The sequence below is a fragment of the Coptis chinensis genome, chromosome 6 (genome assembly GCF_015680905.1).
Source record: "Coptis chinensis isolate HL-2020 chromosome 6, ASM1568090v1, whole genome shotgun sequence".
Classification (NCBI taxonomy): Eukaryota; Viridiplantae; Streptophyta; class Magnoliopsida; order Ranunculales; family Ranunculaceae; genus Coptis; species Coptis chinensis.
In genome coordinates this window covers 23,765,024-23,786,174 of record NC_141461.1, presented here as the reverse complement: position 1 = coordinate 23,786,174, position 21,151 = coordinate 23,765,024, and the positions used below count along the sequence as shown (strand labels likewise).

At 37.2% G+C, this 21,151-nt stretch overlaps 2 protein-coding genes and 1 long non-coding RNA gene across 4 annotated transcripts; all 3 read right to left on the bottom strand.

The window, feature by feature from the left end:
• Positions 1 to 352: 352 nt before the first annotated feature.
• On the bottom strand, positions 353 to 1,670 carry LOC147492216 (uncharacterized). The gene is made up of 4 exons (XM_086567445.1): positions 1,017 to 1,670; positions 710 to 907; positions 550 to 618; positions 353 to 460 (listed from the first exon to the last, which is right to left on the bottom strand). Exons 1-4 carry the CDS (start codon positions 1,506 to 1,508, stop codon positions 353 to 355), a joined length of 867 nt encoding a protein of 288 aa, XP_086423571.1. The 5' UTR covers positions 1,509 to 1,670.
• Positions 1,671 to 3,874: 2,204 nt separating this feature from the next.
• Positions 3,875 to 6,525, bottom strand: LOC147492215 (uncharacterized). Of its 2 annotated transcripts, none has more exons than XR_015199970.1 (3): positions 5,912 to 6,525; positions 5,752 to 5,826; positions 3,875 to 4,220 (listed from the first exon to the last, which is right to left on the bottom strand). It is a non-coding gene; the product is annotated as an uncharacterized LOC147492215 (long non-coding RNA). The 2 variants fall into 2 exon arrangements; XR_015199971.1 differs by lacking the exon at positions 3,875 to 4,220 and adding an exon at positions 4,758 to 4,962.
• A 2,880-nt stretch (positions 6,526 to 9,405) lies between these two features.
• ABA1 (zeaxanthin epoxidase (ZEP) (ABA1)) lies at positions 9,406 to 20,157 on the bottom strand. The gene is made up of 16 exons (XM_086566855.1): positions 19,452 to 20,157; positions 17,198 to 17,360; positions 16,768 to 16,842; positions 16,557 to 16,657; positions 16,185 to 16,300; positions 14,591 to 14,802; positions 14,362 to 14,453; positions 13,698 to 13,812; positions 13,504 to 13,607; positions 12,013 to 12,058; positions 11,804 to 11,868; positions 11,619 to 11,708; positions 11,223 to 11,277; positions 10,997 to 11,085; positions 10,830 to 10,914; positions 9,406 to 9,776 (listed from the first exon to the last, which is right to left on the bottom strand). The coding sequence occupies exons 1-16, from the start codon at positions 19,961 to 19,963 to the stop codon at positions 9,696 to 9,698; spliced, it is 2,001 nt and encodes a 666-aa protein (XP_086422981.1). The 5' UTR covers positions 19,964 to 20,157; the 3' UTR covers positions 9,406 to 9,695.
• Positions 20,158 to 21,151: the final 994 nt, after the last annotated feature.

Genomic DNA, 21,151 nt, shown 5'->3' with positions numbered 1-21,151 from the left:
TATCACCCTCCCGGATGCAACTTTTCTCAAAGGCCAATGAGCTCTAACATCCACTTCAACATCAATGTAATTGCTTTCCTGAAAAAACAGTGCAAGAAACATTACTAGTCGAAAGTATACATGTTTCATTAAGAACATAAAAAAATTAAATAGATTACATACATTAGAAACCGTGGTTACGTGAAGAGAATCAGGAAGAAGAAGATGGTCCATTAGGGGTACTAGGCGTGATTGGTATCATCACGGGAGAGAATCTGCACTGCTTGAGTCAGCTGATCTACTTGCCCTTGAAATTTGTTAGTCACCGATCAAGTTTATTTTCAAACAAGGCGGCTAAGTCCCAAGTAAGCCTTCACTTGTTTTGATTCCTCTTGACATAAGGAGACGAATTCTTCAATTTTGATTTGGAGCAACCCGATCCCATCAACCGCATGCGACCTCTACCATCCTTGCCAAGAACCTATTTAATTGGAAAATTTTAATTTATGCTTATAACTAATATTCTAGACTAATTTACCTTTTGAAAAAAAAAACAATTAAATTTCAAACCTCTCGCCACAAATCATCACAAGTCGGGTCTGATTGAGGATTGGAGGCAGAATGTTCACCAATCTTATCCTATTGATAGATAAACATACCAACTCCGGGTATCAATACCATATATGTATGCAAATTGAAAAATCACAAAAGGTACCATATAAAGACTTACCGCCAAATCTTGTCTTTGCGGAATTTTGTTTTTCCCATGGCTATGCATGCCTAGGTACAAGTCACCACGGAAAATTTCTACATCTGGCACACCTCTTTCCTTTGCAATCTCATGGCGAACAAGTTGTGCCGGTGTCCTTCCTGAGCAATTGGGTTCTGTTTGCTTCGCGCGATTAATTTTATTTTTCGCACTTTTTGCCTACACGTCATTGATAAAAATCAAACTAGTACACAAAGAGAAATCACAATTTATCAGACAACATACTATCAAATAGGTAATGTAAAATGATTGGGTATGGTTTACAAACCTTAAAGTCGTCTGTATTACAAAGCTCCACAAAAGCTCTCCAATCCTCCAAAGAAATGTCTTCTGGGGCTTCCATTGTTCTCACTTCTTCTGGATCCTTACCATCAAGGTATGTCTTCTTTAAGTCATACTTGCGACTCCTCCAAGCAGCCGTGATCTTGTCTCGAACATAATCACAAGCAACCCCCTCATCATCATCCTCAAATTGAAACATATTATTCAAACTATCAATTATGGTTTTATAAGGGAAGATATCATTCTCAGCACAGCCTATGATCATATCTGGAAAAGATTTATAGTAAATCGGGATCTCGCGCTTAACAAGTGTAGCAATTTCACTAGACAAGTGATGTACACCCTTTTTAGGGGAGCAAGGCTGCAAGGTGTCTTCAGTTAATCGAAGAACAATTTTCTCACCCGGTTTCAACCTTTTCGAAAGCGGTATAGCTGGGCCTCTAGTATTACCCGACCTTCGCCGTGAAGTGGCAAACATACCTGATCATAAAATGGGTGGAAGTCAGTGAAGCAAAATGTTATGCTTGGGGTGGCTTTTCAATATCCATTGTCGTGCTTGTTCCCACTCAACACCTTCTAGAAGATAACGTTTCTGAGGACCAAGAGGACCAACTTCTTCTTCCTCACTAACACTAAGAATCGAACCGGAGGTATTGTTACCGTAGAACCCCGCATCTTCATCTAGTTTTTGAAGGATGCCACCCCCTCCTTCATATCCTCCACAAGATGTCATTGTTTCCTCCTTCAAATATCTCTCGCAATGCAACCTCTTTGGGCGTGCTTTGTTTCAGGATGAGTCCTTGTAGGTTTTCATTAACCTTCAAGTGCTAAAATGAATTAGGAAGATTCTGCAAAATAAATTCTAACTATTTATAAAAAATAAAAATTATTGTACCTTTCGAAAACATACATCCACCGGTAGAACACGGGTCCTAAAACACGGGCCTCATATGCCAAATGAATAGGCAGATGCATCATTATGACAAACAATGAAGGGGGGCACATTTTCTCAAGCTCACATAAGGTTCGTACCATACCCATCTCAAGTATAGTCAGCGACTCAACATCAATTCTCCTCGAGCATAGAGCACGGAAAAAGGTACAAAAACTTAGTAGAACATTTCGAGCCTCTTTCCTATCTTTATCATGTTGGATTAATAAGGGAGCAAATGTTGCATTAAAATGTGATAATCATGAGACTTCATCCCTTTCAACTCCATAGACGATCCCTCATTGGGATAATCCTCCAATTACTACTAAAACCAACCGAACACGATATTTCTTAAAGTAGTAAAAACAACTTCTTCTCCTCGTGTAATGCACACAAAACCCCACGTTTCTTCTTACGAGCATTTTTAGTCAACCAATACTTCTTTTTAATCCTTAAGAGCTCCAAGTCTTTTGCGTGCATTAATGTCATCTTTGGTTTTACCGTGGTCCAACATCATAGCAAGAAGTATTTCGCATCGTTCTTCTCGATGTGCATTACATCAAGGTTATGAAAGATGGGAAGCTCCTCCACATAGTCTAGCTCCTTCAAAAAATATTGATCGCTTGTAGAAACAAGAGTCACCGGTATCATATTCCTCCTCGGAATCACCACCCTTCCCTTTCTTTTTCGTTTTCCCCATTTCACTTTAAGATGTTCGGTCGACTCTTTAACCTTCTTACCGCATACCGTGCGGTGGTGCCCGATGTTCTTCTTTTTCTTGTTGAAAGTCGATTCTCTCACATCAAATCTGCTTGGATCCGATTGCCCTAGAAATCGCCTTCGTGTCAAGATAAACATTTTTCCTCCCATGAACAAGTCTCAAAGTGGAAGTATTAGGACCCTGAGGGGGCAAGCAAATCTCCCCTTAGTCCTACAAACCGAGATGTTTCCATATGCGGGGAGGTCATGAATTGTCCACAATAACACCGCACGATGGTGAACACATCTCCTTATTAGCATCTTTAACTAACACTCCGGTATCCCACAAAGACCGCGAACTTCAAAGAACCAATGGCTGCAAGTAAACATCAATATCTTTTCCAGGCTGTTTTGGACCCTCAATAAGCAATGCAAGCATAGTGAATTGCGGTTTCATACACAGCCAAGGGGGGAGGTTGTATGTGACACACATTACCGGCCATGAACTATGCGAAGTGCTTTGCATTCCAAACGGATTGAACCCATCAGTAGAAAGACCCAATCGAACGTTACGAGGCTCTGACGAGAAACTTGGGTATGTTTTATCAATATGTTTCCAAGATGAGGAGTCAACTGGGTGACCCAACTCACCACCCTTCAATCGGTTTGTAGAGTGCCAACACATTGCTTTTGCTACCCAATCAACACTGTACATTCTCTTCAACCTATCTGCTATAGGAAAGTACCGCGAATTGCTTGCGGCTTTGCCTAACACTTTTTTTTTACGTCTTGAATTGTTGCAAACTTGTATCGTATGAGTTACAAGTAGGGCATTGTTCCAGAATTCGTTATCTCCCCAATACAAGATGCGATCATTGGGCAAGCATCAATCTTCGGTAATTCAGCCCCAAATCCTTAACAAACTTTTCTCGCTTTCGATATGTATCTTTCGGGATCTTATTACCATGCGGTAGTGCAACTTTAAGTGGCGAAGCAACTCGTGGAAACCTATGTCGGACCACCCACGCTTGACCTTAATTGAATAGCTTAATTACAAACTTCAAGGCGATTGAAGTCTTTTGATCGGGGTATAAAGCACTTGTGGCCTCTTCAAAAATTTTATCCGACACCAATGGCTCGCTTCATCATCATCGACTAGTCCCTCTTCAAAGACCACTTCCCAAAACCCCAAGAAATGTATCCAAGTCTTCACCACCAAATTCTTCTACCACAGTGGCAAATGCATCATTCATATTCTCGAACACATTAGAATTCATATTGGACTCTACATGTGCATCTTGTCTTTTTTCACCATGAAAAATCCAATGTAAATATGTTGGATCAAACCTCCATTTATAAACATGAAATTTCACGGTTTCGTGTGTCAATGCCTTCCCCCCATTTCTACATATGCGACACGGGCACGGTATCAGTACCTTATTATGATGGTATTTTTTTGCAAACTCTAGAAACTCATCAACACCCTTTAGAAAGCGTTCGTCATGGTGATCTAATTCAATCCAACTTCTATCGATTGGAATAGAACCCTCCATGGTGTATCTAGGAATAAATAAAAGATACACACAACATTCAAAAATGTTAGACATAATAATATATCACCATGCATATATACCACATTAATCCAATCTTGTTCATATCTACAATACCAAAATGCCTAGAAAGAATCGTCATAAAATGAATCTAATGAATGTGCAAATGACGTCTGATTTCATGAGCGCTATTCTAGCTACAAATTTCAAACTTCCACAAGTGAAACTAATCAACTGGAGATTATTTCATGGACATGTCCAGACCAGTAAAACTAATCAACTAAAGATTAACTCATAGCACATGCCGGACTCTAGACTAGTCAAACAAATCAAATATTCATAACAACCGGCCCGGACTAGTAAAACTAATCAAACTTTAAAAGCAAGTAAAGTGACTAGTAATGACTAATCACCAATATCTCCAATTCGACCTTCTAAAATCCATAGGCTATCTCACAAATTTATAGACAATCGTAACATTATATCATAAGTGAATGTATCGAGACTTGTCCCTGAAATTACAAAGAACCATTTTTAAATTGACACGAGCAGTTCTATACGGGGGATGGTTGGTAGCTCTAATGTTCCAACAACAAGCACTACAAGCAGTTCTATGCAGGGAATTTGGTATTACATAAATACAAAACATAAATAGAAATTCTTTACCTTGAATAAAGGTTGCACTTTGAGGACAATCAAACAATCTGAGGTGTTTGGTCGAGAGATAGATTAGGTCTTGATTAAAAACATCCCTTTCAAGTAGCAGGTCGAATTACCAGTAGTTTAACATTTCAGAAATAGCATACGTAACGGCACAGAGAATAATAAAAAAAGAAAAGAAACACAATCCAAAACAAGTCATGATTTCAATACAAAGTAAAAACAGTACCCATGCGAATTTTGACTGCACTACAAAGAGAGAGGCTGGTGGGGTTTCTCTTCCCTCCATTGCTTTATTGCTTTCTACTCGTGTCAATTTGCATCACTTCTCTTTTACTGTTTTAATATATGTGCCATCAAATCTTGATAGTTATGTATTATATAAATGTTTGATTGTTCCTCAACACGCTACTTGAGGTTGAGGAGGATGCAACTCATTCTTCATCTAACATCAAATTTTCAAACGTGACCACTTCATTTTGTTAATCTACAAACTTCTCTGAGATATTCTACTTCAATTTAATTATTATACAGCTATGCAGTTTATTCCCCAGCTTCTTGAAGTTATCTATTCAACGCAAACCACTCTTTCATACTATGTCCTGAAGAGAAAGGTTTAGATAACCATTTACATTGCCTGACATACGTCATTTTCCTAAACACTGAAATTACAAAAAGGCACAGACTATCCGATCAAAGGAGATAAAAAAAAGGTACCAACAACTGAGAGGTGAAAAATTGAAGCGTCCACTTCTTCTAATGGCTAACAAAATTCTTATTATTGATACTACTTTGATAACAACAACATCTAATATTAGATTAAAAACGAAAAAAAAAAAAAATCAAATAAAAAATCAATGTTTAATAGCATAATAAGTCACCTTCAATTTGTAATGGAGGAATCGCGTTCGGAGAAGAGAAACGAAGCTTGTAATCCCTTTCCCACTTAGTAAATCCTAAGAAAATTTAAATTGAAAAATTAGTTCTCCCAGTTGGCAAAAAAAAATCGGTGCTTGAAAAAAAAATCGGTGCTTGAAATACCTTCTTGAGATGAGAGAAGAAGGAACAGAAAAGAAAAATGGGGTTGAGTGGCGGTGGGGGATGAAGTGTTTTAACTGTTGGCGGTGGTGGGGGATGAAGTGTTTTAACTGTTGGCGGTGGGAGATGAGAGAAGAAGGAACAGTCCGATCTTTTATGTTCTTTTCTTTTTTTTAGAAGTGTTTTAACTGTTGGGAGGGAAGAAAGTGGTCAGCCCGCCCAAACTTTTCAGCTATAAGCCCACGGTCGAAACGCGTAGAACAGGTGTCGTGTTAAAAAAATTTGTACCCGACGGTTTTGGCCGTAGCTCTACCCACGGCCCAATTAAAGAGATAAACCGTGGCTAAAGGTATCAAAGGCACGAAACGAGAAAAAATGTATTTGCTACGGTCAAAATCCGTAGGAAACTATGCAAGGGTTTATGACCGTGGCTAAAAATACCGGGAATCCGTGGGGAAAAATCGATTTTCTTGTAGTGATTAGAATATGCAAGGATTTAATTCAAAGACTTAAGATTACAAGAACTATAAAGTTAAGAAAAGGAAAATGGAATTTTTCTTGAAAACAAAAAAATGGAAAAAACTAAGTTCTAACAATGGAGTAAGTAAAACACTTCATAATTAATGAGGTGTGTCTTGTCTATGAAGACTCTCCCACCCTCTTAAGCATAAGAGAGATTTTTCTTCTTTCCACCCCCATGTGAATATCAACCATACCATTTAATGCTCCCTTTTGATTTTTATTTTCTCAATCAAGACTTTTGGCACTTTAAGGACAACTTTTACCATCTAACTAATCAAGACTTTGTGCACACAAAAGTCTCTCATAGTGTTAATGCAACTTGACTTTGAGAACACATGATGATGGTTTGACGTGTGAGCTTAATTGGTCATGAGCAACCAAGTTTGTGGGTCTGCATAGTGGGCCTACGTGCTCTGTTCAGTGGCAGGTTCAAAAGTTGATTTTCTGCAAAATCTGGCATTAGATAGAGCTTGTCGTACTGATCGTTCTGATGGTTCACTTGCTGGAGTTAAAATCCAGGTTCAGAAGATATGTTTGTCAGAAGTTTGATGTTTTTTGGCACGTTAACCCTATTCTAACCTGGAAATGTCATGTTTGAGTCATGGGCTTTGGTCAGGCTTCATGGAGCTTCGCATGGGTTAAATCGGAATGTTTCATGTAGACACACTATTCCGTACTTAAATACTGGTTTTATCCTCATTTTTACGTTCATTGCAAAAACCTGTAGAAGCACAAAAATATAATTAATTCATGATTATTACATACATAATTAACCAAAATATTATGTCTCTACAGGGTTTTATATTACAGTTTTGGGTGCTTATGATCAGTGCCAAAAACCCAAATGCGTCAAACGCAAACAGGATGAAGCAGTTTTGGTTAGTCATGCACGCTCGTTCATGTTTATCCACCTTCGCTGCTACTGCATTACTAGCTGCTTGCCCTACTCCAAAAACTCCATTACCAAAACCAACAAAGGGAGATACCCCTGTGACATCCACACATGCATGTTTTAGTGTGATATTACCACTGGGTTTATATACGTATTTTGTATCCCATTTTTCTCTCTAATAATCTAAACAAATAACTACTAATATTTCATATTTTTGAGAAAACCGAAACGACATCGAAATCAAAACAAGAAATTGGTCCCAAGGCCTAATTTCGATTCAAGACAACTCTAGAGGACATGGTTTTTTTATAATCACTCACAAGGACAAATTTCGGGTGAAAATAACCCAGAAAACCAATTTTCGAGTGAAAATAACCCTCAAGGACAAATGACCCGGATTTGAAATAAATATTTTCCAATTTTACCATTTCTGTCGTTTTGCTATGAACAATGAGTGTTCATACTTTATGCTGATATATGAACAATGATTGTTCATACCCAAATAGGTGAACGTACCTTATATAATATATTGATGTATGAACAATGATTGTTCATAGCTCATGTTGAAGTATAAACAATAATTGTTCATACTCCAATAAGTGTTTTTATTGATCATACATTATATTGAGGTATGAACATTGATTGTTCATACCCCAAATAAGTATGAACAATAATTATTCTTCATATATGAACAATTATTGATCATACTCAATAAGTGTTCTTATTTATCATACATTATGTTTAGGTATGAACATTGATTGTTCATACCCTAAATAGGTATGAACAATGATTGTTCATACTCCAATAAGTGTTCTTATTTATCATATATTATGTCGAGGTATGAACATTGATTGTTCATACCTTAAATAGGTATGAACAATGATTGTTCATATTCCAATAAGTGTTTTTATTGACTATACATTATGTTGAGGTATGAACAATTACCACAAATAGGTATGAACAATAATTGTTCATATAAACATGTTGATGTATGAACAATGATTGTTCATACCCCAAATAGGTATGAACAACGATTATTCATACTCTAATAAATGTTCTTATTGATCATACATTATGTTGAGATATGAACAATCAATGTTCATATGAACAATAATTGTTCATAGCTCATGTTGAGGTATAAATAATGATTGTTCATACTCCAATAGGTATTTTTACTGATCATACATTATGTTAAGGTATGAACAGTGATTGTTCATACCTTAAATAGGTATGAACAATCAACAATGATTGTTATATGAACAATGAGTGTTCATAGCTCATGTTAATGTATAAATAGTGATTGTTCATATTCCAAATAGGTATGAACAATCATTGTTCATACTATATACACCAGGTCGTTTCGGTTGGGCCAGGCAGTTTATTATTTCGTACCAGGGGTATACTTGATATTTCATCTACCCGAGACGTTCTTAATTTCGCTTCAAGAATATATTTGACTTTTCATCTACCTGGTCCTTGTGAGTGATTAAAAAAATATGTCTCCTCTCGAGTTACTTTTTCCCCCGATTTGTCCTTTGCAGTTCCTCTCTGAAATCAAAATGTACCTTATCGCTTATCGTAATTAAATGAAGGTATACAATCCTGTTTTGAGAAGAATGTTCGCACATAGAGAAAAATAGTAATTTCACTTCGATTGTAAATTTAAAAAAACAGTGGTGTGGCTTATCCATGTTGGGACGAGCCATGATTGCTGAAGTGGTGTGGCTCAAGCATGTTGTATAGCTATTTGGGATTTTGGGTATCTAGTCTCCCAGATACCAAATCTATTACTATTGATGACATGACTGCTGATAGTCCTTTCAACATTTTCGGTTTGATGTCCTTAATCAGTGCATTTTTGGTTGTTTTATGGACTTTTGAGAACATCTTCATCTGTTACGTGGAAATTGGATTGATTTCTACTACTGACAAATAGACATCTACAAGTGGAAGTGAAAAGAAATACATTCTATCCACATATGTACAACGAATTCCAAGTTAAATCAAGAAAAAAGAAAAGGTAATCTCAGAGATTAACAATAGGAGTAGTGAAGAGGGGCAGAAAGACTTCACATCAATGGAATAATATTCAATATACGTTTTATTTCGCCTCTTTCTATATTATACACACAGTTTGCCATTCAATAAATAATTGGTGCGAAAAAGGAACTACCGTGGTAAATTACATCTCATTTCTCACATCTCAAATGGAAGAAAGAAAAAATTGTATTTATAATCAGATACAAATGAGGGTTTTCTTACATTGCTCGCGAGATGCTTTACTTGGAGAATCCTATATTTGCACAAAAATAGCAGAGCTCTATTTTGCTCTTCCTGTGTCAATCTGTACAGTTTCAGAATAGTTCCAAAATGTCATGCGGCCTGGAGGAGCGAACTGTCATGATTGTTTGTGTTCTGAGGCAAATTCTTGAGCACCTTGACCCGAAAAGCAGCCTGCAAACAATGGCTAGAGTTACATATATAACAAGCACGATCATATTCCTACAAGGAAATTTTGACAAAAAAAAATTACTTAAACCCCCAACCAACCCCAACCCCCCCCCCCCACCACCACACACACAAATCATCTCAATCAGGGGTTACTGGACACTGGAGCATGCTGCAGCAAGGCAGACCTGACATTTTGAATACAAACAATCATTTGCTCTTAACCAACAGAGTCTAGGTCCACATGGATCTGTTGACCTCTTTTACGAGAATCACATGTTTACTAATTTACGTGTGATCGCATTCTTACATAAACAGGACTAGTGATTAAGCTTTGATCAGTAAAGATGGATCTCGTTCCTAACCCAACATATTATCCATCTAATCTGGTGTGAACAATACTAGCTGTTGAGTTTAGGAATATCAAGATTTTCTTCAATATTATGCATCACCCTTTTTTCAGTTACTTTGAAGAGTATAATAGCCTACTGGAATTCTGTTTGCTTCTTGGTCTTTTGAATACACTTATAGAGCACGTGAATCTTGTTAAAGTAAGAAATTTACATCCAAAGCATGCGACATAAGAACAAAAACCACTAATTCGATATCCAGCATGGCTAGTTAAAATATGGTCCCTCATTTTATTCCAAGGTCATATGTTGGTTCAACAGACTTAATTGTGTGGGTTGATAAGTCCAAAACTGTGAAATAAGGAAATAAATATATAAACAGGCCATCTGACGACTGGAAATAATTAAAATTTTCTTTTCTTTCCGTCTTTAACTGCCTAAGAAGCATGACCATCACACAAATGAATAAACTGTTTGACTTTAGTAGCTAAATAGATACTGTCGATGGATGAACTTCACCATTCGTCGACAGAAGTATGCCCAAGTGTGCATCCTAGCCACCAGTTGTATGGACATGGCCAAGTTTATTCTTCTCTCTTCCTAATTCCTTTTTTCTTTTTTTTGGTTACATTCGAGAATCTCGAAAATGACTGAAGAAGAGTGCAAGTACAAGATATTAAATAATGTTTAAGGAGATAGAGTTCCCCACCTTATCAGAGCCAAAATGAATGACGTCAGATGGACGGATTCGAGCAGGAAAGTTAGGAGGAATCCTGTACCGCCTCCCCTCAATACTACATAGGGTTAAAAGGAACAAAGAAAATCAAATTGCTGACAAAAAATAAAAGATGAGAATCTCTCTCCCTTTTAACTTACTCAGTGATCCAGGTGCCGTGCTCACTCCGCAAATCTGTTAAGTAGAAGGCTCCATCCTTACAGTTAATACGAGCATGATTCTCAGATACCTGAGATGCCAAAAATGGATAGTTAGAAAACCATAGAGGGTGGAGGATCATGCTTTAATGAAGAAAGACGAGAGAGATCACTGCCATTCCGTAAATAGGTGACTACAACAAGAGGGCATCCATCAAAACTCACTTACCACTGTTGAAGGTATAGCTACTGACGTCCCCGGAATGTCAGCATGCAAAACTTTCCTGCAACAGTACCATCCAATTTCTTAAAGCCACTTACATGCAACAGGAGAAATGTGAAGATTTAGTTGACTGTGGTATGCCATCTTTTTTTATTTTTGAAAAAACCCCAAAGGTGAACGAAACAACATTTTTATTAGGTCCAGTAAATTGATTTATATTTGTTTTTTCATTCGTTATGTCTTATAGTCAAAGATCTCCACTGTTAACTACTTAACTAAATTGAACAGTAAGTCCCAACCCCACAACGCTACATGTAGTTTTTTTAGTCCACACAAACGTTATGCTAGCTTTACTCATAGAAAATACATACTTCAAAATTCACTATGACAGGACAGGCTTACCCAATTATGCATGGTTCATCCTCATGCTTACTTAATTGAATAGGTTGCAAGGCATCACCAAACTCGTTGGTTGAGGGGAAAAGAAACCACCTACAAATTAAATACATATAAACATCACATGCTATGTAGCTAGCAAGAACTGGTATCAAATAAATTATATTCGCTCTCGGATTCATCATACTTACTCCCCATTAATAGCACGCTCCAAAGCGTCATCGTCTTCAAACCATTTTTGTAATTGATCACTTGCCTTTAAATGATTGATGGCAAAAGGTTATATTTTCAACCATATATTTCACAAACAAATTGAACGCTTATTCAATTCCAACAACTTATACTATGTTGAAATAGTTTTCATGGTTGAGTAATATTATCATCAGTTTGAGCAACATACTTTGTCTGAGAGTCGGCAGCTAGGCGGTCTCCCTTCAAGCTTATCACTGGACAAGGAAAAAAGATGTCCCAATATAAATTATAGATTGAATAATTAAACACAATAATGATATACCTTTTTACATAAATCATTCTCAAATTAAGCTTATCAGTAAAAACAAAGGTTGGATTTTCCCATTTTGCAACCTGCCAGAGAGCAAGCTTAGCTTTAACCCTCAAGGAGTTTACGACTTAGCATGTCAAGACATAAAATATTTATTTGAAGAAACAGGGGGACGTCTTTTGCAGAGGATGTTAATAGACACAAAAGAAGGGCTAACTATCAAATAATTTTCATAACTTAAATTAACTTGTGGTTGGGAAGTGTGTATATAAAGACGTGGAAAACACAATCACAAATAAATAATACGAAAAACTGGTGAATGCGAGCCAAACACATCTATTGGACCTCTGGTCTCTACTCATCAATGCTTGTTCCACACTATATTTATCTCCATCTCTTCCGTCTTTGCAAACGGTAACCGTTTCGATCCCTCACAATTACTCGTATCTCAGTTATCAAGGTATTTTTGGCAATTGGTTAAGTCAAATCCCGAACACTTAAACCAGTAAGTATTATTATTTTGGCCTTTTCCCATATATTAAATCATGTGGGTGCAAACAGTCTCATGTTTCTCCACCAAATACTAGATCTAAGTCTTGTAGCAGCAACAACATGGCAGCAGATGATGCGGCAGTTTCACAAGGAGCTAGTGCACCAACTATGACCGCTGAGTTAGTAGAAGGAAGTCCTCATTGTGAGAAGATGGGAATTTCCAAACGAATCTAGGTTTATATCGACTAAGGCCACTTTTGTAGTGTCTAGTTAGTTTGGCCATGTTTTTAGTTTGAACATTCAGAAGGCTACTGTATAAAGCACTTCCCAGTATGTCTCCCCTTTTGTTTTTATAAAATTAATAGTGCTGACTCAGTGTGTGTTAGTTTGTCACTATTGATTATTTAGATTTACCAACATTTCTAGAATTGGCCTTGCAATATTTGCAAAATCTCCCTATTTGATTTTCATGATTTTCTTTAAGTATAAAGCCAACATGTTGCCATACTTCACATGGATGGAGATATTTCAATTTTGATGAATGAAGCTGTCACCAAACGTGAAACTTATACCCTTGCTTAATTGTATTAGAGTGGAATTAGGAAAGTTGGACAAGGATATCCAGCGGTACATCAAGTATCCAAGTGCTGAATGTAGGAAAAATATTTAAATCTTCAATCAAAGCTAGGGTTCTAAATTAGGTTAGAAAAATTACTGACATGAAGAAAGGCTAGACCAGTAGGCATCTAGAGTTCAAAGTCTTTTGAGACAAATATCTCAACGATTAGTTAAGGGATCAACTGTCCCAAGAATAACAGAATGAAAATCATTAGGGAATAGATCAAATGCATTAAAAAGGGAGGTAACTCCAAATAGCAGAATCTCCAAGAGTCTCACCTGTTACCTCCTAAGACCCAGCGCATCATTAGAGGCATACCAATGTCGATAAAGAATCTCCCACCAACTCTTCCTGGATGTGGTATTCGGAACTTCGTCAAGAACTGGAATGGAAAAAAAGGTTAGATCCATCAACAGAGAACATATACTTTAATATCACATATCTGCGTTCATAAAAAATATGGAGTTCGCACCGACAATGGTCCAAGCCCCACGCCTATGTATGGTTTATAAGTGGAAGCCATTACTGCTGCCATTCTTGCCATTCCGTATATAACTGCAACACGGACCCTTCTTTCTTTCTCGTAACTGAAACATGGAGTATAGAAAAATAAACAAAATGTGACCCATGTAAGCAACCTCAGGTTGGGTACAGCCCTGCAAATAGTACCATTTTAAGGTAAAACTTGTAAGGCACCACAGTTAATTATTTTCTCTTAGCCATTCAAAGGTTAAAAAAGGATGTCCACTACGCTTGCTGTCCTCATGTAGGGTGACTTTGACGGCACACAAATACATTGTCATCCAACCCACTGCTATAAGTCAAACGCTACATATAGCTGAGCTTGACTTACCTACCAGCTATTCTTTATTTTTCGTTATATTTTAGCCATCTAGATAATAAACTGTATAGACGATTTAGAGATAATCAGGTCAAGGCCTTGGAACTCAAACGAAGTATATAGCCCCTCATTAGCATCAATATGCTGTTGTGCCCATCAAGGGACAAAAACATGATACAAAATCAAAGGTAAAATATCATTGGTCTCATAACAGTTTCTGATTATGACACCTACCTTTCAGGCTTTTAGCATAGGATGTTATTACATAACATTTGACAGGATAATATAGTATTACCGCTGGAGAGAAGAAGCAATATCAATAGGAGTTCCGAATTCAATACTTTGTCTCCAAGTTTTCTCGAGCTCTATGGCAAGTTGATAGCTATCCTACAAGCAGACACTAGAATTAGCCATAAAGGAGAACCACAATATGAGTATAATATGCGTATCACTTTTCTAGATGAAAATACAAGACGTAGTGTAAGTTGCACATTTACTAAGCCCACTAAGCAAGTAAAGCATACCTCAATAGCCATGCAACCACCTTGCCCCATATTTGGCTGCATAGCATGGACCGAATCTCCAAGCAAGGTCACACGACCCTTTCCCCATGTAAAAATAGGTATATGATCATATATGTCACGACGAAGAATCGCATCCTCATTGGTGGCCTGGAGCAAATCGACCACATTATCACACCAACTCCCAAATATTTCAAGCAATCTTTCCTTCTGACCTGCCAACAGATCCCAGAGAGAACATTAGAAACTGACGTTTATTTTAAATGCTCAAGAAAAAAGATACCAGATAAAATTTGAGAAGTAAATAATAGTTCATCAATTGTTATCTAAGAATTACCATCACCATCATAATCGTCTCCATCACACCTCACTCGAACTCCTGAGTCAGCACATGAGTTATGCATATAACTTCATTTAACTATATAACGCTATGTCTTGAGTCCTCTATATAGGCATGTTTCACAATACTTATTAATTCCTTCTTAGTACCCTCAACGTAGTAGGAAAAATGGTCTCAATTCTTGCATCTAATGTGTTGTTGGTTTAAAGAAAGTGGAGATTCATTCAACTGAAGATCAAATAGGCGGTAGTGGCAGGCAGACCTGCTAGATTTGAGTGTTTGGACTTTGGTCTGTTATCTATCTCACACCTCAGCCAGCATACAGATCATGCCTATGCATTTTCTCCACTCCACTTTCGAATTTATGCCTTTTCAGGGCATGGGAGTTTCACTATAAATATGTTTTCTTTGAAGCAAACTGACACTCATCATTAGTAAGACTCATAACTTCTTTAACTTCGTCTACCAACTATTTGTAGGTAAGGCTCTCACCAACTTAACTATATTTGTGAGAACTAGAACCTAGATAAAGAGAAGGTTGAAATTTGGCGTACTCTTTTGTGAATGATTATTTTGGACCTGAATGTTGTAGAACCTTTACTTAGTATGGTACAGCTCCAAAATATACTCCTCCGACACTCCATCTACTACCACCCAATTATTTATTACACAAAGCAAAATTCTCTTTATCTTTTCCTTTACAAGAGCAGTTAATCCACCCATAACTACAAAGGAATTGATGAAGATTCCAATCCATTTTTTTATATGCAAATCCACAGTAACTGAATACTCACTTCTTCACTGTTGAAATGAGTTATTAGGCATTGCATCATCCTTACTCATGGTACTATACTAATATGCTTGCTTTAAACTTATTTTTTGACCACCCACCAAGTCAATAGCAATCATGTGAGGATGTGTCTAGCTTCTGAAATCTACGATGAACTGACATGAACGCGTGTCTATCTTCTCAAGTCAAATAGATCCATCTAGTTTGCAACTGACCTCATTTTGATGGGCTAACACTTATCATGACAAGAATTATTTTCTTCGCTTGCGGAAGTTAATCCTTTCCATTTATTTGGCATCTTCTGTACGGTTTCTGGCATTAACTAACTATATTTGAAGATGAATATCCCAAGAGGAATATATGCCTTAAAAGGATTTCTTCATAATCAGTCTACAAACCAGTGTATCCCCTTAAAAGAGCTTATTTGTAGCTAAATTAAAAACAGTAAGCTAATGAAGATTATCTACCATTTGGAGCATCGACACCGCCAGGTGCTTCTTCGTGAAACGCATACCACTGCATCTTTCCAGCACCCACATCTGACGAAACAAAGTACTGCTTGTGACCCAAAAAAACCCGGTACCTTCAGAAAGATATTTACTTATTAGATAGAGAAATGATGGATTTTGAGACTACTGCTGGTATCATTCAGGAAGAAACAGGACAGCGGTATTGCAGCTAGCGATCATTCAATATAAGACTACTGCTGGTATTAGATTAACTTACCACCACATTTGTACAGTACAAATATTAGGAATGAAAGGGATAAATCTAAGGATCTCATAGAAAAAAAATAGGAAGCAGCAGTTGCAGGTACCGAAAATGCAGGAGAAACATACCCCACGGTTTCAATATCTGGAGGGATAAAATCTGCAATACCAGAGTAACAAGTGTACCCTGAGTATGAAGGCTCTTTCGGCCCGAATAAGTTCTTCCTGACCTATTCATTAAACACAATATGTTCTTGAATCTTCACTATTGAGAACAAACATTTGCACTTCCAATTGTTCTGGTAGACATTTAAGATTTTGCACTATAAGGATATATTACCTTTGACCGTATTCCATCTGCACCAACTAGGAGATCACCCTCATAACGCTGCCCATTCTCAAGGATTACAGTAACCTGAGCACATTAAATGAGAAACAAAAAAAAAACAGTAATTATATCTTCTTCCAATAGTTGACCACTAACGGGCTAATAAAGTCTAACCCCCTACAGTTAGTTATTTCATTTACAGAGAAGATTTGGCAACGGCTCAACAGCACAAAAGTTTGCAATATCTGCCAAATTTTTAAGAGATCAGCAGCGAAGAATATATTGTGCGTGTCGGAATTTAACTGATGAAACTTTGGCCGCGTCATTTTTTTCCTTTGTAAACTTTGTAATTCACCCACATGTTCATCGATTTATCAGCGATAATGCTGACATTTCAAGGGTTGGTATCGAGGCTTTGAACTTTGAGCTTGATTCCCATTACCTTTTTTCCATCATCCTCAAAATTAACGACATTGCTTTCATTCATGATGGAATCTTCACCAACTGCCTTGGCTAAAATTTGTTGCAATGTCATTCGGCTAATAACCCTAGTGACAGGAAGCCCCTTATCTACAGCAGGTGTGAAGGTGTCAAACTTGATGTACCTGATGGTCAACTCGGATATTAGATCAAATATTATTGAAAAGCTAAGTTACATTGACACAGACACGTGTGTCTGTATCCGACACGGATAAGAAGTGTCTGACACGGCAAGATATAAAAAATTGAGGTATATTACATACGATATGTGTCCATGTGTGTCCGACACAGACACGTGGATACGTATCCGACACGGATTTTTTTTGAAATATGTCGTGTCCATGTAACATAGTTGAAAAGACTAGCTCAACCAAGAAAACCAAAATAAGCACTTGGAGTTGATACCAGATAAAGATGACATTAATCAACTTGTGTGGAGTATTTTTGGTAAAGAGCAACATTGTCGTCATAATTGGTCTGTTGGAAAATGTGGTAAGAAAAGAAAATGGATCCTATCTCTCAAATTATTCATTCTCCTTAGACAACAGTTGATCATAGTCCCCCTTGTCCTTCTCCAAATATTCATTAATTTCTAATCAACGACTGACCAGAGTTTTTAAGTAATCATGCCAGATTGCCAGAGACTTTCCTTCATGTATCCGGCAAGTCAAAAAGCTTGGCATGTAGATCCAACAACTAACTTAACTGTGGCAATGTAAAAGAGAAACAATCTCAGGGGAGAAGTAAACCGGCCCTCAACATAAATCCAAAGGCATACACTTCAAAAAATTGATGCATTGATGCTGCATGTTTTAATATCATACTTGAGGATTACAATACCTGGGTACCTATAACAATTGGAGTGTTTTCACTTGAAAAAAGTCATGTTAGGTGTATGGAGCAACAGCTTTGCGTCACAGCATACATTTATATGTTTCTTCATTTGTTTGGGTGCTTTTAGCACAGGCCAAACATTGCTATAGCGGTATAGCCATTTCAATCCAGAAGTCCAAGCTACTGGAGAGGGTCTAACCTGAGGTAGGCACATACTTAATAAGCCCAGAGGTGGGCACACACCTCACAACAAACAGCCTATTTTATGGTTTCTTGATATGCAAAGACTAATCACTCCTGTACTCCACACTGTGTCTGATGTAAGTAACGAAAACCAGTTAGTTACAGAAATCTTCCTTGTTATCTCTATTGATTAGATCTAGGGATTTTGTTATTACTAAATAGGTTCTCATTTACTTCCTGCATCCGCTAGTAAGTTTCACCAGTGTCCATTTCTATTTTTGCCGGTTTCTGTTCAGCAAGCTGTGATGAACTTCTACCTTTTTTTCATTTTGGGTCAGGAGCATGATCTTACAGCTCTCATAGCATCTTTTATCTACCGTCTCTCCTAATATTTTTAATATGATTCAGGACTTTAAAAAAAGTAACAAGAACATCAAAAGACCGGGAAGGATTCAAATCTTCTGACTTCTGTCTATTGAGATGGTCTTAACGCAAAACAACTTATTCATGTTAGATATACAGCGATACTAAAATGTCTTCAATTTCATGCCGAGCCTTATCTACCTGAGCTCAAAGTGTCAAGGATATTCGAACTGTTTTCAATTACAGCTTTATATTCCGAGTTTGGAGTTCGAGGAAATTATAATCACAGAAGTGCAGAACTATTCTTTTCAAAAATCAGTACTTCCATTAGACCTCTCACTTGACCAAAGATTGTCTAGAGACGACTTATGCCACTTCTCCACTGACAAGGTGGCTAAATATGCAGCAGACTTACAGACAAATGAACAACTAGTTTTTTATGTAAAACCACCATGGATTACCACATGGGAGGTTCCACAGCAAGTTTACTTTAGATTTGACTAAAAATCCTAGTAGTGCTACTGTTCCAGTGGACTATAGGATACACATGTACCTTGTTCTCTCTTTTTTTTTCACTCTCATCAATACAATATTTGCTTACTTAGAAAAAAAAAAGACTTGTACAATATCTAACAATCTAATGCTAATTTGTGCAGATTGCAGTTAAGTCGATTAAGTAAGCTACAAATACTTATATGCCAATGACAAGCCTTCCATACTAAAGTTCCACAAACATTTTATGGTTGTTACAACAATTAATAACACATAATGAACAAATTCAAATAGAAATAAAAACGACAAAACAATCTAATTCAATTGAAATTTAAACAACTTACCATGTTCCAGAAATCCCATCACAAAGTCCATTAATCCTATCCCCAGTAATACAACCATTCGTCATAACTTCCTCAGCAACCTCCATATCAATCGCCTCCAACGCAGCCAACGCGTTGCTTTGTATCTGAATTGGACCTCTATATTGACCCTCTCCTCTTATGGCACTCAAATCTTTTTCAAACACCAATACATCAAATCCTTTATTCTTCGCTGCTAAAGCGAAAACTAGCCCGCCTATTCCACCTCCAGCTACAAGTACTCTAAGCTTCTTCTTATCCTCACCGCCCCTCGAACTCGGACTACTTCGAGTTGCAGTAGCCACTGCTGGAGCTTCTGCTACACTAGCCCTTATACGTTTTCTCTTATTCTGATCAAAGGATTTATTACTTCTAAAGTGAAAAGAAGGCAAGAACTCTTCACTAAAGTCTTTGGGCATTGGAAATGAAAGATGGGTTCTTGAGAAGAAAGAAGTCGATGGGTTTAGTGAACTATAAAACACTGCCAAAGCCATTTTTACTCAAAGTTTACACTTGTTTCAACTCAAAACTTGAAGAAGAAAGAAGAAACAAGTGTTGAGTACTCTTCAAGTATGATTCTTTAGCTAGAATATAGAGAAAGAGAAGTGGTGGACAGAGGGAGAAAGTGAGAATGAAGAGAAAGAAAAGATGGGGCGGTGGGGTTGAAGTTTTTTTCAGCCAATGCAGAGATTATACACCAATGCATGTGATCCACCAATGTGAAGAGATTTTCAAGCCATGTGTCACTCTCATGTTGTATTTCTCCACTTGTAACCAGAAAGACGAAAAAAAAAATCTTTTGCTTCTTAAATTTTTTATTATGGCTAGCAGTAGTGCACAACTGAAAGTTTCTATGCTAGTTGTTTAGTTTAAAATTCAGTTACAAGGACATTTTGTCTCATTACAAGTATATTCAATACTAGAAGAGCTAGAATATACTTAGAGTTTTAGATAATGGCTCGAAATGGACAATTATTTCAGATATTTTATCTTCGTGTATTTTTTATTGAGTGTTTCTACAGCAACTCACACTTTTGAACTGAATTTGTGAACACACTGACGTGGCAAACAGAGAGATTTTGATTTTCAGTACTTCTTTGACCAATACACACACACCCCCTGCCTAATGAGTGCCACGTCAGTGTGTTCACAAATTCAGTTCAAAAAATTCGGTTGCTATAGAATTTTGGTTTTTTATTTTGCCAAAGTACAACTGAGTGCGTTTTTGCCACAAAATTTGCTGGTTGATGTTTTTAGCTGTTACAAAAGAAATTTGCTTACAAAATTTAGACGTGTATCTCTTTCAGACATTGTGCCCATATGCCATCATTGAGGATTCCTACACCAGAGTGGATAAGTTTATGTCATACACAAGTATACAGTATACACTCCAATCCAAGCTTTAAAAGCAAAGACCAGAGTTCATCTGTGGCACTGATGCTTTTTATGTTATGATCAAAGCTGTTATTTTGTTTTTTCGATAAGCTGATCAGGGTTGAAGCTGCTCACAATTGTAATTAAGTTGGTAAATTCTCTATCCTGCAAATGGGGACACAACCCTTATGGGCGCAACGGCCCTTGTTTGGACCAGTTTCTGTGGGGCTGAGTGGCTGATTTCAGGTTAAATTAAAGAGATTAGAATGAAAGTGCTTCTGGCCCCAAACTGAAAAAAGCCCATGATT

Excerpts from the sequence above, each read along its gene's own strand:
- LOC147492216 (XM_086567445.1), bottom strand. The coding sequence starts at position 1,508 with ATGTTTGCCACTTCACGGCGAAGGTCGGGTAATACTAGAGGCCCAGCT. Across the intron at positions 619-709 it reads CGCAAAGACAAGATTTGGCG|GATAAGATTGGTGAACATTC; the intron begins GTAAGTCTTTAT and ends ATCTATCAATAG. Across the intron at positions 461-549 it reads GTGATGATTTGTGGCGAGAG|GTTCTTGGCAAGGATGGTAG; the intron begins GTTTGAAATTTA and ends CCAATTAAATAG.
- ABA1 (XM_086566855.1), bottom strand. The coding sequence starts at position 19,963 with ATGGCTTTGGCAGTGTTTTATAGTTCACTAAACCCATCGACTTCTTTC. Across the intron at positions 14,454-14,590 it reads GTGGTTGCATGGCTATTGAG|GATAGCTATCAACTTGCCAT; the intron begins GTATGCTTTACT and ends GTCTGCTTGTAG. Across the intron at positions 9,777-10,829 it reads TTCATTTTGGCTCTGATAAG|GCTGCTTTTCGGGTCAAGGT; the intron begins GTGGGGAACTCT and ends CATTGTTTGCAG.